Source organism: Muscardinus avellanarius, assembly GCF_963383645.1.
Source record: "Muscardinus avellanarius genome assembly, chromosome: 4".
Lineage (NCBI taxonomy): Eukaryota > Metazoa > Chordata > Mammalia > Rodentia > Gliridae > Muscardinus > Muscardinus avellanarius.
Window position 1 is genome coordinate 21,901,528 of NC_137789.1, and position 13,069 is coordinate 21,914,596.

Sequence of the window (13,069 nt, forward strand, 5' to 3'; positions counted from 1 at the left end):
TTGGAGTTGTAAAATGTTCTAATATCAATTGTGATAATGGTTATATATTTCTTTGACTATCCAAGAAACATTGGGTTGTATAGTGTAAAGTAGTGAATTATATGCCATGAGACTGCCTCAAAGCTGTCATCTGTCTGATGAAATGAATGACCACAATCACCAAGTTATGTTGATAACACTTTTCTTTGGGTGCAGAAACTTATGACCCCTGCATCCTTTCCTTGGGAGTTAACAGCATGGGGCTCCTTCTCTTAACTCATTGGATACTGCAGGGTGAAGTCCACCAAATTTCCTCCAGTGACCCACGAGCCAGGGCATAGTCCAAACTCACAGGACGCAGGCTCCTGCACGTACCTTCCACTCTGGCCAGCCAGACACAACCGTTTCCGGTTGCTGAGTACACAGGGACAGATTTTTTTTTTTTTTTTTAGGGTAGTCTTGCCTGGGACAATAATGTCCTGTCTCCTCTTCTCCTGGCTTATTCAGTCACATCCTTCAGAACTGAAACTATCACCTCTCATCGCAGCTGTAAACACCCCCCCCCACTTTTTTATTTTTTATTTTGAAATAGGAACTTACTGAGTTGCTGAGTCTGACTTTGAGCCTGGGATTCTCCTGTCTCAACTGCCCATGTATGTGGGTTACAGGTGTGTCTAGTTCCTCTCCTATTCTTTAAGGTGAAGAGGGAGAGGGAGAGAGAAAGAGAGAGAGAGGGAGAGAGAAGAGGAGGAGGAGGAGGAGGAGGAGGAGGAGGAGGAGGAGGAGGAGGAGGAGGAGGAGAGATAGAGAGAGAGAGAATGAGAAGGCATCCCCAGGCCTACGTCATAGCTGTCATCATGCTAAAATTCTATGATGCTGGACACTGTCCAGCATTCTTTCCACATTTCCTCAGGCATTCCCTTTGGTTTAATTTTTTTTTTTTTTGTAAGAGAAAGGTGAAAAAGTTGTTAGTGGTACTTAGTGATAGACTTTGTAGCCCCCTTGGGACCCTGGCTTGCACCCGAGAGCCGCAAGTCGGGCTCCCGTAGCACCCATTCGGCAGCCAGTGAAGCATAAAGTTCGGACAATAGCAATAAAAATATAGTGAATAAATTTGAGGTATCTGTGACCTAAATAAGCAACTGTTATACAATAAATAATTCCCAGTACTTTCGTAGTGTAAAAAATGAAAACAAAGATACAGAAGCTCTGTACTGATTGCATTATCACTAAGTAGGGCAGTTCACCTGGCAGCGAGGTGGGTGTTTCAGTGGATGTGGACTGGATACGGATTAAGACGACCTAAATTTCACCTTCTGGTTGGGTGACAGGGCAGATCTTTTCTCCAGTGTCTTCTCTCTTTCTCTTTCTTAGATTGAACCCAAGGACATTCTGTCTCTAAGCTATGGCCCCGGCCCTTTTTTATTTTTCACTTTGAGACAGGGTCTTGCTAAATTGCTGAGGCCAGCCTCCAATGGGCCATCCTCCTGATTCAGCCACCCAAGTGGTGGGATTAGAGGGTTGTTCCACCTCCTATTTCTTCCCGTGTTAAAAAAAAAAAATGTCCACTATGATGTATAAATACAGTGCACCAATAAAAAAAAAAAAAAGAAAAGAAATGCAGCAACAGGAAAGGCCCCCAGGTATTATTTAGAGGTTAAATGACAGCTTGATGAGAAAAGCCGTTTGTAAAGTCTAGCATGTTCTATTAAAAAAAAAATAATGGCAGTAATATTCCCCAAGGCATTGGAGGAACTCAGATAGGGCACTTACCCCCAGTTTTGCCTAAAAATGCAATTTCAAGGATCCTATCAATAACACAACAGAACATTTCTGCGGCAGAATCCCTTCTGAAACTGGAAAGGAGTCCGACAGAGGGAAAGAGAAATGGCAAACCCAAGCTCAGGAGACTCTCCTTGAGGGATGGAAAATTAACCCGGCGCTGCGGGGGGTGGGAGGGCGAGGGCCGCGCAGGACGCCCCGTCTTCAGCCGCGGGACACTTTCCTTCCCCAAAGCCATTTTAGTCAAAGGTCATGTGTGTGTCTTGTCAAAGGCCAGCTTCCAATGGAATCCCTGTCCCCCGGGATAGCGGCCCCCTGACTCCATCTGCATTGGAGAAATCCCAAAAGCAAACGGGCCAGCGCAGCGGGAGCAGCGGGAGCGGCGTCCTGGAAGCGGCTCGCGTCCCGCCCGCAGCACCGCGCAGCCCGGGCTGCAGCAGGCAGCTCGCCGCAGCATGGCCGGCCGCGCCGATCGGGTACGGTAGGCGCCCTCTCCACCCTCCTCCGCGGCTGCGCTCCGGGGCCGGAGCGGCTGTAATGTCCAGCGGGGAAACCTCCTCAGGGCACCCCCCCCCCCCCCAGGTGCCGGCCCTCGGCCCCGTGGGGCAGCGTCGGTTCCCTGCATTCAGCTGGAGCTTCCTCTCCAGGCGCGCGCAAACGCCGCCGAGCTCCGCTCATTTCCAGTCGTTCTTGCCAGACAATGTTTGGGTTTGTAAATAGGTATCTGGTTTCCAGAACACAAGCCGGTAGGACTTGCAGAGGGGGGCTGGGGTCGTCTTGGCTCAGGATCTCGGGAGCCCTGGCAAGTGGGCGAGCCCCCTTAACCAGCCGCGGGGGTCTGTGAGCTCTGCCCTCCTGGTCAGAGCCTCCCCCACACTCCCAGGCTCCTTGTTTATCAGGAGGGCTTGGCAAGAAAGCCAGGGATTTGTAAAGCCACGCATTTCAGTAATGGGGTTTGGGCCCCTCCACTTGTCCCAAGGAAATAGTAAAACCTCCCTGATAGGGGGAGCCCCTTCCCCAGTGCGGATTCTTTGGTCGCTGCCCAAAGGAATAATGTTGATTGAGAAGCAGGATCAGGTCCTCCAGTGCAGGCAATCTCTAGGCCCTTTGTACTTTTTTTATTTGAACAAGCCTCTCAAATGGATCTGGCTAATTTGGGCTAAGAATAGAAAGAGCCTGGGGTCTCATCCGTGTTGGTCGCTTTTTGACATGGACTTGGAAATCTGTAAGGGGAACTGGGCAGGTGGGGAGTGTGGTATGCATGGAAGGCCCCAGTGTTCAGGTGTGTCAAAAGTTTTGGGGGTTGCTGGGCTTCCACGCTCTGGTTTCATTTTAACAGGTTAAACATGGAGCCATTTCTTACTGATAGGAGGGAGTAAAAACAAGTCTTTTTAGTGCTTGGTTGGTTGGACAGTGAGGGAACCGGCTCTGATATTTGTTTATTCATCCCATACACAGTTCTACCCAGGACAGTTTTCAACACTTGTAGTCACCAGATAAGAGTCTCTGCTCTTCCCCTCCAGATCCCACCTCCAGCTGCCACCAGGTTTTTTTCCTCTTTTCCCCTAAACTTCGTGGGAAAAGGGGTGACTTTCGATGTCTCAGTGATCTTGGTAGCCATTTGCAAGTCCACACAGAGTGAACGGGCAACTGCCCATTGCGTCTGAGGACTAACCTTTCTTAGGGTCACCCAAGACCTGTGGGTAAACCATATTTTAAAGGCTTTTCCAGTTTCTCTGTGTCTTTTAATTCTTTATTTTTGGTGGTACCATGGTTCCGGAGATTGAACCCAAGGGAATTCTATCTCCTAGCTATACCCCCAGCCCTAATTTATTTTATTTGTTTGTTTGTTTAAAACAGGGTCTTGATAGGTTGCTGAAAGTCTCCTTGAGTTGCTGAAGCTGCCTGTGAACCTCCTGTCTCAGCCTCCCAAGTATTTCGATTACAAGTGTGTGCCACCAAGCCTGGCTTTCCCTGTGTCATGTCTGTGGACAGATGGCCATTTCTTTCCCTATATCTGACTCTCCAGGACTCTGTGATACTGCATTCCCCCATGTCCGTCCTTCCCTTTTGCTATTTAACACCTTAGAAGGTGTTGCTCCGTCCAGGTGAGTGTGCCCCAAGGTGAGTGTGCCCCAAGGTGAGTGTGCTCTCCTTCCTTATCATCCTGCAGGCTCCTGGGTCATCACCTCCACTCCACTGGCTTCAACCACTACAGACATATGGTACAATGTCTCCCTGACTAGAGCTCCTGCTGACCCTTCTAGACCCCAGCCCGCTATATGGAACATCTCCACTTGGATGCCCCACAGAGCGCCTTAAAATCATCATGGTCGAAGTGGAATTTGTCTTTCCCTTCTTCTCCCATGCCTATTTTCTTTTTCTTCTCCCGCTCAGATGGCATCCCTAGGTGGCCAGGCCAGTGTCAACCTAGCCGACTTCCTCTCTTTTGTTCATGATAGTCACCACGTCCTGTCTACTGTACCTGCTGCATGGAGTTCACACGCCTGCGTCTCCATCTCTCCCGCCACACTTGTAGTTCAGACCCCACTAGTCTTGCTTGGGGCCAGTGCTGCCCATACGTCTCATCTTGTCTCTGGACTGTGTCCGATGATCGTCTAAAATGTAATATCGTCGAGTAGATTCTTCACAAAATGTCTTCAGTGGATTCTCATTTCTTCCTTTTAAGAATAATGTTCTCCACGACTAGCCTTCCTCTTCCTCTTCAATCTCACTTCTTACCACTCACCTCCTCTCCACGTCTGAGGCACCGTGTTTGCATATTTTACACACATGTTACGCATATGCCATACAAATGTAAACATATTAAACCATTTAATAAATGCGACTTTGCTCCTTGTACTTTTCCCAGGTCAGTGCCTGACCTCTAGTTTTCTTCCAAGACTCAGCTGAAAAGTCACTTTCTCTTGGAATCTCCCCAGACCATCTGCTCCCCATCCTCCACAGTGGGTTAGGCAATCCTCCCCTATTCTCTAAGAGTTTCCTTTGCTGCTGCTATCAGAGACCTTCTTATTCTTTATTGTCACTGTCTATTTATCTGTCCCCTGTTGGGCCTTAAACTCCTCCAGGACAGAGATCAATTCTTTGTTTTTCTCTTTTCTTTTTTATGGTAGTGGAGAATTGAATCCAGAAGCTTTCTACCTCCAAGCTGTATCCCCAGCCCCCTTTTTTATTGTTTTCTTTGAAACAAGGTCTCTCTAGGTTGCAGAGAGTCTGGCTATGTTGCTGAGGCTATCTTCCTCAAACCCTCAATCCTCCTGTCTCAGCCTCCTAAGTACTAGGATTACGGGCGTGCACCACCACAACTGGCTCTCTTACTGTCTTTTCAGCTTAGTGTTAGGACTCAAGTGGGATACTTCAGGAATTCTTGTGAATTCTTATGCAGTTCTTGTGAACAAATATCAGGCAGTGAATTAGTTGACTGAGGTATCAGTCATCTGGAAATGATCTACTACACATTATGGTAAAGAATAGAGATCAGCCAGAAGAATTATGAAAAGGCAAAAACAATAGTCTTCTGCCAGTCACAATAAGAGCTTTAGACTTTTGAGATAAAGACCCAAGTCTCCGGTTCTACCAGCATGTCCTGTAATCTCGATCTCAACTGAATTTATTTCCCCCCGTTGTTACCAGTTTTTCTCTTATTCCTACCCACATCTGTCCTAGCCTTTCTCGAGGACAGGAAGAGCTGCATGAGAGGCCTTTTGTGATGTTGCCACTGGTGTCTTTGCCAATGGTGTCTTTGTCAAGCAAAGGAATCCTCTTCTGTCTGGAACCTGGCAGAGAAGAAGGGCACTGGAGACCATTTAGGTGGTCCTCTAAGACTCATTTATTCAGTTGGCTCAGAGAAGGCATCCAGGGCCTCAACGTGGATCAGTGGTTGAAATCTCCAAGGGTCTCTAGAGGGTGATGGAGCCCTCGGGAGGCTAGGGAGGGATGAGAAAGTACATTTCTGATTTTCTAAGAGAGAACTCTGTGCACTCTGAAACTGTAGACAGAGAAGTGATTGATGATTATGTTTTGCTGGGAGTTATTTAAACCTTAAGTTCTTCAACTGTCCTTTTGAAAATTGGACACATACAACTTTTCAGAAAATAAATGCATAATACACAACACATAGCACTTTGTTTATACTTTTAGGGGGTTCCTACCAGTGTACCTTTGGATTCCCTTGTGTTGCTGTGAACCTCTGCTTAAGATTCTCTAATCAGAGGATCAATTTAATAGTATTTGGGAAAGGGAGTCAATGCTTATTAGGAGCCAGCATGAGTCAAATTATACATATTTATGTTTTGAGAGGATTCCAGTGTTTCAGTATAAAGTGTTCTGATGACCGTGAACTTGAAGTTACAGGACCTGGGCTCCTGTCCCTGCTCTGTCAGTCACTATTTGTACAACTTTCTCTCTGGGTCATTATTTAATTACATCTAAAAAAGGATAATAGATGTTGGAATTTTTAAGTGAAATAAATTTTGTGAAATCACCTGGAACACAGTTGCACTTAAATAAACATTAATTTGAAACCTTGATTTCAGAAAGGGCCCGACTTCATGACATTCTTTTGGATCAGAAGGGTGCATGTGGGCTGGATTAATGATTTGTGGAGTGCTGATTAACACATGCATTAGCATAGGGACATCTTGAGAGCTAGGCTACTGGCCTGTGTCCTCATCCCTGATTATTTGTCACTGATATCCACAAAGTTGTAACAGAGGGATCGTGTTGGCTTTGAAAACAAAAGGCATGAGGATTAGGAATATATAAAAATTATCAATATGTCATAGTCTTTTCTGACTTTTATTTTTATGGCATGTATGTGTAGAGACATACATAAAATGTCTCCTGCATGGGCTCTAAAAGTCAATTGCAAATTTATGGAGTGTGTGTGTGTGTGTGTGTGTGTGTGTGTGTGTGTGTGTGTGTGTGCAAAGGGGATAGAAAAAAAGAGAGAGGCTGAGAGGGAGAGGAAGAGATGGAGGTAGAAAAGGGGGATAGAGAAAGGAAGAGGAATGGAGGAAAAGTTAAAAAGATCAGGGACTTCAAAGAGTTAACGTTTAGGGGTGTAAACTAACAATAAAATCAATATTGAGATATTTCTTCTAAAATAAAGTTAGGTTTTATAAAAAAGATCAGGAGGTGCTGGGCATTGTGGTCTACAACTGTAATTCCAGTACTTAGAAGTCTGAGACCGAAAGCTTGCAGGTTCAGAAGCCAGCCTCAGCAACTTATTATTATTATTTTTTTAAATAATGGCTGGGCTATAGCTTGGAGGTTCAATCTCTAGAACCACCACCAAAAAAGTAAATAAATAAAAAAAAAGATCAAGAGGATAGCACATAGAAGGTGAAAGTCTCTTCTGCATCTTTCAGATCAACTTTAGAATAAATGTATCTAGATATAGATACTACACAGCTTTTTGGCAATTAGTATTTTTTTTTTTTTGGTGGTGGTACTGGGGTTCATGGAAACCATTCTACCTCTGGGCTACACTCCCAGACACATATTTTTTATATTTTTATTTGGAAAAAGGGTCTCTTAAGCTAGAGAGGCTAGCTTTGAACCTGCACAATCCTCCGGTGTCTGCCTCCCAAGTGCTGGGATGACAAGCGTGAGCCACCACGCCTGGCCTTTTGCAGTTAGTATTTTTGAGCACCTTCTGTGTGCTAGCCACTGAGCTAGATGTGGAAGACAATAGCATTGAAAAAGCTAAGCCTCATCTCAGGGAATTTACAATGGAGCAGAGGCGCTAGATGAGGAGCCTGGTGACTTTAAGATGATGTTTACTTGCTTTGATAGGAGGAGCTTAGGTCACTAAGGAGCCTCCTGATGTTATGGGCATAGGATGAACTGTCTTTGGGGAATTGATGTCCAAACCAAGACCCACAGAGTGAGTAGGGTTGGACCAGAGAGGGCAGTGAGAAAAGAGGGTTCTGAGGTGTCAAGGTGTCTCACCTTTGCCTGCACCTTCCGTAGGTGAGGGCAAGGGGCGTTTAATAAGCTAAGAGATGGAATTCGGGGGCAGGGACGAGAGAGATGAGACTGCAGTGGTGGCAGGGGCTGGAGCTTCATGCTATTTACTGTAGCTAACCCTTAGAGTGGGGAGCAAGGAAGGCTGTACACAGGGCTGCTCATAATCAGTTTTTTGTTTTTTTTTTTGTAGTACTGGGAATTGAACCCAGGGGCATTCTACCTCTGAGCTACCCCTCCCCCCAGCCCTATTTTTTATTATTTATTTTGAAACAGGGTCTCATTGAGTTGCAAAGGGCCTCACGAAGTAGCTGAGGCTGTCAGCGAACTACAATCCTCCTCTCTCAGCCTCCCAAATGCTGGGATTACAAGCGTGCGCCACCATGCCTGGCCATAATCAGTTTTATGGGTTGGGAAGATCATTCTGGTTGCAGTGTGGACAGTGTGTTGGAGAGTGACCGATAGCACTTTGGAGACTCCTTGGTAATAGAAACAAGAAAAGAATAGAAACGAGAAAAGACAATGGGCCCAACCAACCGACATGGAGACACAAGAGTGTATTCATTCAAATGGTAATTCAGAGATACAAAACTAAGTTGACGAGCTGGGACCAACTGCAGGAATGCTGTGGGGAGGATGGCTCAGAACATTCACTGTGCAGAAAGGATCTTAGAGAACCATGATATCTGCCTTTATAGCTTTCTTTCTGATGGGGAGGGAGATAAGACTGTGGTTACCACCTCTGGGAAGGTAGGACTAGGGGAAATCAGGAGAGATGGAGAGATGGAGATGAAATTCAGTTCAAATCAATGAAGTGTTTTCTAACAGCTATTCCAAGATGATGAGTTGTCATGGAGATTTCAACAAAGGTTTGGTGAATCTTCTTGGAAAGTTGGAGAGTCAGGGATAGGGCTAGTCAAGCTGGAGGGCATTGACATTTCCTTTTAACCCTACGATTCCAAGACCATATGTATGAAATTCAAATATCTGAGCCTGGCATCTAAAGTCTACTATGCTGCAGCTTTCTTGATGTCCACAGGTCTTGGCTTCCTGGCTCAGCCATGCATTCATCTCTGCTGTCTCCTAGTAGCTACTAAGAGCATCCTCTGTCACCCTGAAGGTTTCCCTTCCAACAGTACATTTAATTATCATCAGATCCCCTGATGTAGTTGTCCTGCCTCATCTCCGGGCATCTCTTCAGAAATCCCTTGATCCACTTCTACTGGAGGATTTGTTACTTTCAGGTAGACCTTGCACTTTATTGCAGGTTTCTTACATGAGGAAAACCCCTCTGTCCAAATTCTACATATCTCATTGAAAATATACCATTCCTGCAAATCCTTACCTGAAACACCCTTTCTTGTTCTCTTTTTTTAAAAAAATTAAGCTTTTTTTAACAACATGATGGGTTGAATCATATTGCTGAGTAAATAATTATTTTTGTACTTATTCGGAACAGTTTCCTAAGTTATCTCCTAGAAGTCCACTACTTAGGATAGTAGTGGACTTTGAAAAATTTTTTAGTAACCCAATAGAACAAGTGGTGCTTTGTCTAAGGTGATAAATACACTTTCAGATGGAAATTTTTATGTATTAAAAGTAGTTATGGCTGCATGTGGCAGCACATACCTGTAATCCCAGTCCTTGGGAAGCTGAGACAGCAGAGTCACAGTCACAGGTTGAAGTTAGCCTTTCTTTGGAAGGATCATTCTGGTTACAATGTGGACAGTGGGTTGGAGGGATGATTGGAGAGAGAGAGAGAGAGAGAGAGAGAGAGAGAGAGAGAGAGAGAGGAGAGAGAGAGAGAGAGTAGCACTTTGGAGGTTCCTTGGCAATAGAAAGAAAGAAAGAAAGAAAGAAAGAAAGAAAGAAAGAAAGAAAGAAAGACCACAACCCAAACTAACATAGCAGCAGAGAAACAGACAAGAATGTTTTAATTCAAATGGTGTTTCAGAGATACAAAACTAAGTAAGAATGATGACCTGGGACCAACTGCAGGAATGCTATAGGAAGGGTGGTGCAGTTTATTTACTATGCAAAAGAGATTTTAGAGGGTAAAGAGCTGGCAAGACCTTGTTTCCAAATACAAAATAAAATATAGCTGGAGGTATAAGTTAGAAGTAGAATGCCCCTGGGTTCAAGCCCTAGCACCACAAAACAAGTTATTATATTCTATTATATAAGTCATACATAACATCTTATAGGAAAAAATATGTAAAAGCCCCCCCAAAAGCAAAAAGTTTTCTACAATGTTGATACCTGGAGACCCTGTTTCGAAAAATAAAAACTAAAAAGGGTTGTGCATTACTCAGAGGTCGAAAGCCCATAGGGTCAATATCTAGTATGAGAAAGAGAGAGAGAGGGAGAGGGAGAGGGAGAGGGAGAGGGAGAGGGAGAGGGAGAGGGAGAGGGAGAGAGAGAGAGAGGGAGAGAGGGAGAGAGGGAGAGAGGGAGAGAGGGAGAGAGAGAGAGAGAGAGAGAGAGAGAGAGAGAGAAAGAGAAAGAGAAAGGAAATCTGGACAAAGAGACATGATACATGGAGGGAAGATAACGTGACACAGGGACAAGATGACCATCTACAAGCCAAGGGAACCTCAGAAGAAACCAACCTGTTCACAGACTCTATGATGTTGAACTTCACACTTAAGAATATGAACCAGCACATCTGTTAAGCCACTGTCAATGGTACTTTGTTATGGCAATATGAGATGACTAATACACATTTCTTGAGACCACAATACCCTTAGCCTGGCTTCATCTGGTAACATTCAGCACCACATTATTTCATTCCCCAGTCTCCAGAGATTCTGTTGTTGCTCATCAAAACGTTAGGCGATGGCGCTTTGTGGCTGACAATTTACAAAACAATTTCATAGCCATGATTTCCTTTGGCTCTGACTGAAGTGTGTGAGATGAGAGATAATATCATCTCTGTTTTTAGAGGTAGGAAATGAAGGTTCGAAAAGATACTAATTGCTTAAGTTTGCACAGTTTGGAAGTGGAAGAGTTGAAACTCTAACCTGAATCTTTTGACAGTAAATATTATGCTTTTTTTTTTTTAAATGAGAACATGATTCATGGATGCGTCACCTGTCATCTCCCTTCTTTTAATGTTTGAAAGGGCATGGATTGCGGCAGGCTTTCCCCTGAGCACGGTTTTATTAGCCCACTTGTTGGAGAGAATCTGAAGCCTAAAGGCAAGTACTCCACCCACATCTTCATTATCAGATGTTTACCAGGAATGCTTGGTGTAAGTCACTCTGTTTATGCACACAGGATATTTCTTCTCTACTCAGAAGCTCTGTTTATGCACACAGGATATTTCTTCTCTACTCAGAAGCTCTGTTGACTGATGAAGTAGGCTTTCTCAGTGCCCAGTTTGATTGCTGAAAAATCCAACTGCAAAGCTTTGGACATGTTGGATATAATTGAGTTTTTCCATCACTAATACCATTCAAGTATTAACTCAGCATAGTGACATGAGGGGCACCTAACAGTTTCCTGGAAGCTGCTTGACTTTAATCAGCAGGAGCAAATGCAAGATTATTGCGCTTTTTTCCTTAGGTGACCTAAGCTCTTTCTTGGCTCCTGTGAACACAGAGCACTGATGTGTCTCAGTGTTGCAGTGGCTTCTCCCCAGGGGAGTTATTACGTTTTGAACCATGGGGATAATTCCATAAGAATGCAATCCTTTCCCTCCCAGAAAGAACAAAGCGGTGCTGTTGTTGGGTTGTCCTTGCTGTGCCATAAAACAAGTGATTCCCAAATGGTGGAGCCCTAATGATCTATAGGTAAGGTTGTCAGATTTAGCAAAAACAAAACAAAATAGACTATGACGACGACAACAACAACAAAATTCCAAGACGTTCCAGTTAAGTTTCAGCTTAAGCAATGAACATTTTTTAGTATAAATACATTCTCAATCCTGAAAATACTAAAGAAGATATTATATCTAGCAACCCGATCTAGAAGGAAAGTGGAAACAAGTATTGATAATTTTTCAGTACTTCAGAAGTCTATGAAAATTATGCAGCCAAATAAGGCTTCATTCAGAGACTATTGACCATGTTAAACTTCTTTGATTTTGTTGGAATTTTGTTTTCAACTCGAAAGCTGGTAATTTTATGCTGAGACCACTTTTGATGGCTTGCATTTTGGGGCATTCTACCTCCCAGCTACACCCCCAACCCTATTTTTTATTCTTTATTTTGAAACAGGGTCTCACTGAGTTACAAAGACCTCACTAAGTAACTGAGGCTGGCCGTGAACCTTGATCCTCCTGTCTCAGCCTCCCAAATGCTGAGATTACAAGCGTGCGCCACCACAACCGGCTTCTAAGACTTGGTAAATTGCATTCTGCTGTCCAAAACTAGCCCCACCCATTCTTGTTTTATTTTTTATTTTATTTTATTTTTTTGTGATACTGGGGATGGAACCAGGGGCATTCTACCTCTGAACTACACTCCCAGCCCTATTTTTTTGCTCTTTATTTTGAAACAGGGTCTCACTGATTTGCAGACAGCCTCACTAATTAGCTGAGGCTGGCCACGAACCACAATCCTCCTGTCTCAGCCTCCCAAATACTGGGATTACAAGTGTGCACCACCACGCCCAGATTTCTTGTTTTATTTTGTTGAGCACATTTCAAAGTTCTATTTGACACTTGTAGGACAAAAGACAATACAAGGAAAAAGTTTGTTCACAAAAGGTGTTCTTTTATTTTTTTGGTGGTATTGGGGTTCCTGGAAGCCCTTCTACTTCCGGACTACACTCCCAGACCTATTTTATATTTTTATTTGGAAACAGGGTCTCTTAAGCCAGCGCGACTGGCTTCGAACCTGCGCCATCCTCCTTATCTCGCCTAAGTGTGGGGATTACAAGTGTGTGCCACCACACCCGGCAGGAAGGGGTTCTTATAGAAATAGAAAGGACTAGCTTAGAGGTCTCACACTATAGCTATAGTGAAGTCACCGGGAGCACTAATTTCAACACCTAGTACTAGGCCTCAGCTTCAGAGCTTCTGATTCAGTACTTCTGCTATGGGACCGAGAGTTGGCTCTTCTAAGGAGTTCCCAGGTGTTGTAGACACTGCTGATCTGGGCATCCAACTTTGAGAACCACTGGTCTGGATTCTAAATAGAGTTATCTTTCGATCTCTTTGTCTATCTACCTACATATTCAGTTTATTTTATTATTTATTTAGATGAAAAATGATAAATTACCTATCATTATGGTGCAAACATAATGCTTTGATATGTGTGTATATTTTGGAATGATTAAAATAAGTTAATTAAAATATCCAAGCTGGTCGTGGTGATGC

At 44.1% G+C, this 13,069-nt stretch overlaps 1 protein-coding gene across 1 annotated transcript in view; it reads left to right on the forward strand.

The window, feature by feature from the left end:
- Positions 1–2,013: 2,013 nt before the first annotated feature.
- ENPP2 (ectonucleotide pyrophosphatase/phosphodiesterase 2) overlaps positions 2,014–13,069 on the forward strand; it is a gene marked incomplete at both ends in the record, with an annotated part of 134,082 nt that continues 123,026 nt past the window's right edge. Inside the window, 5 exon segments of the mRNA XM_080694737.1 lie at positions 2,014–2,065; positions 2,068–2,237; positions 2,344–2,469; positions 3,285–3,422; positions 4,159–4,296. Coding sequence (XP_080550863.1) covers positions 2,014–2,065; positions 2,068–2,237; positions 2,344–2,469; positions 3,285–3,422; positions 4,159–4,296 — 624 coding nt within the window.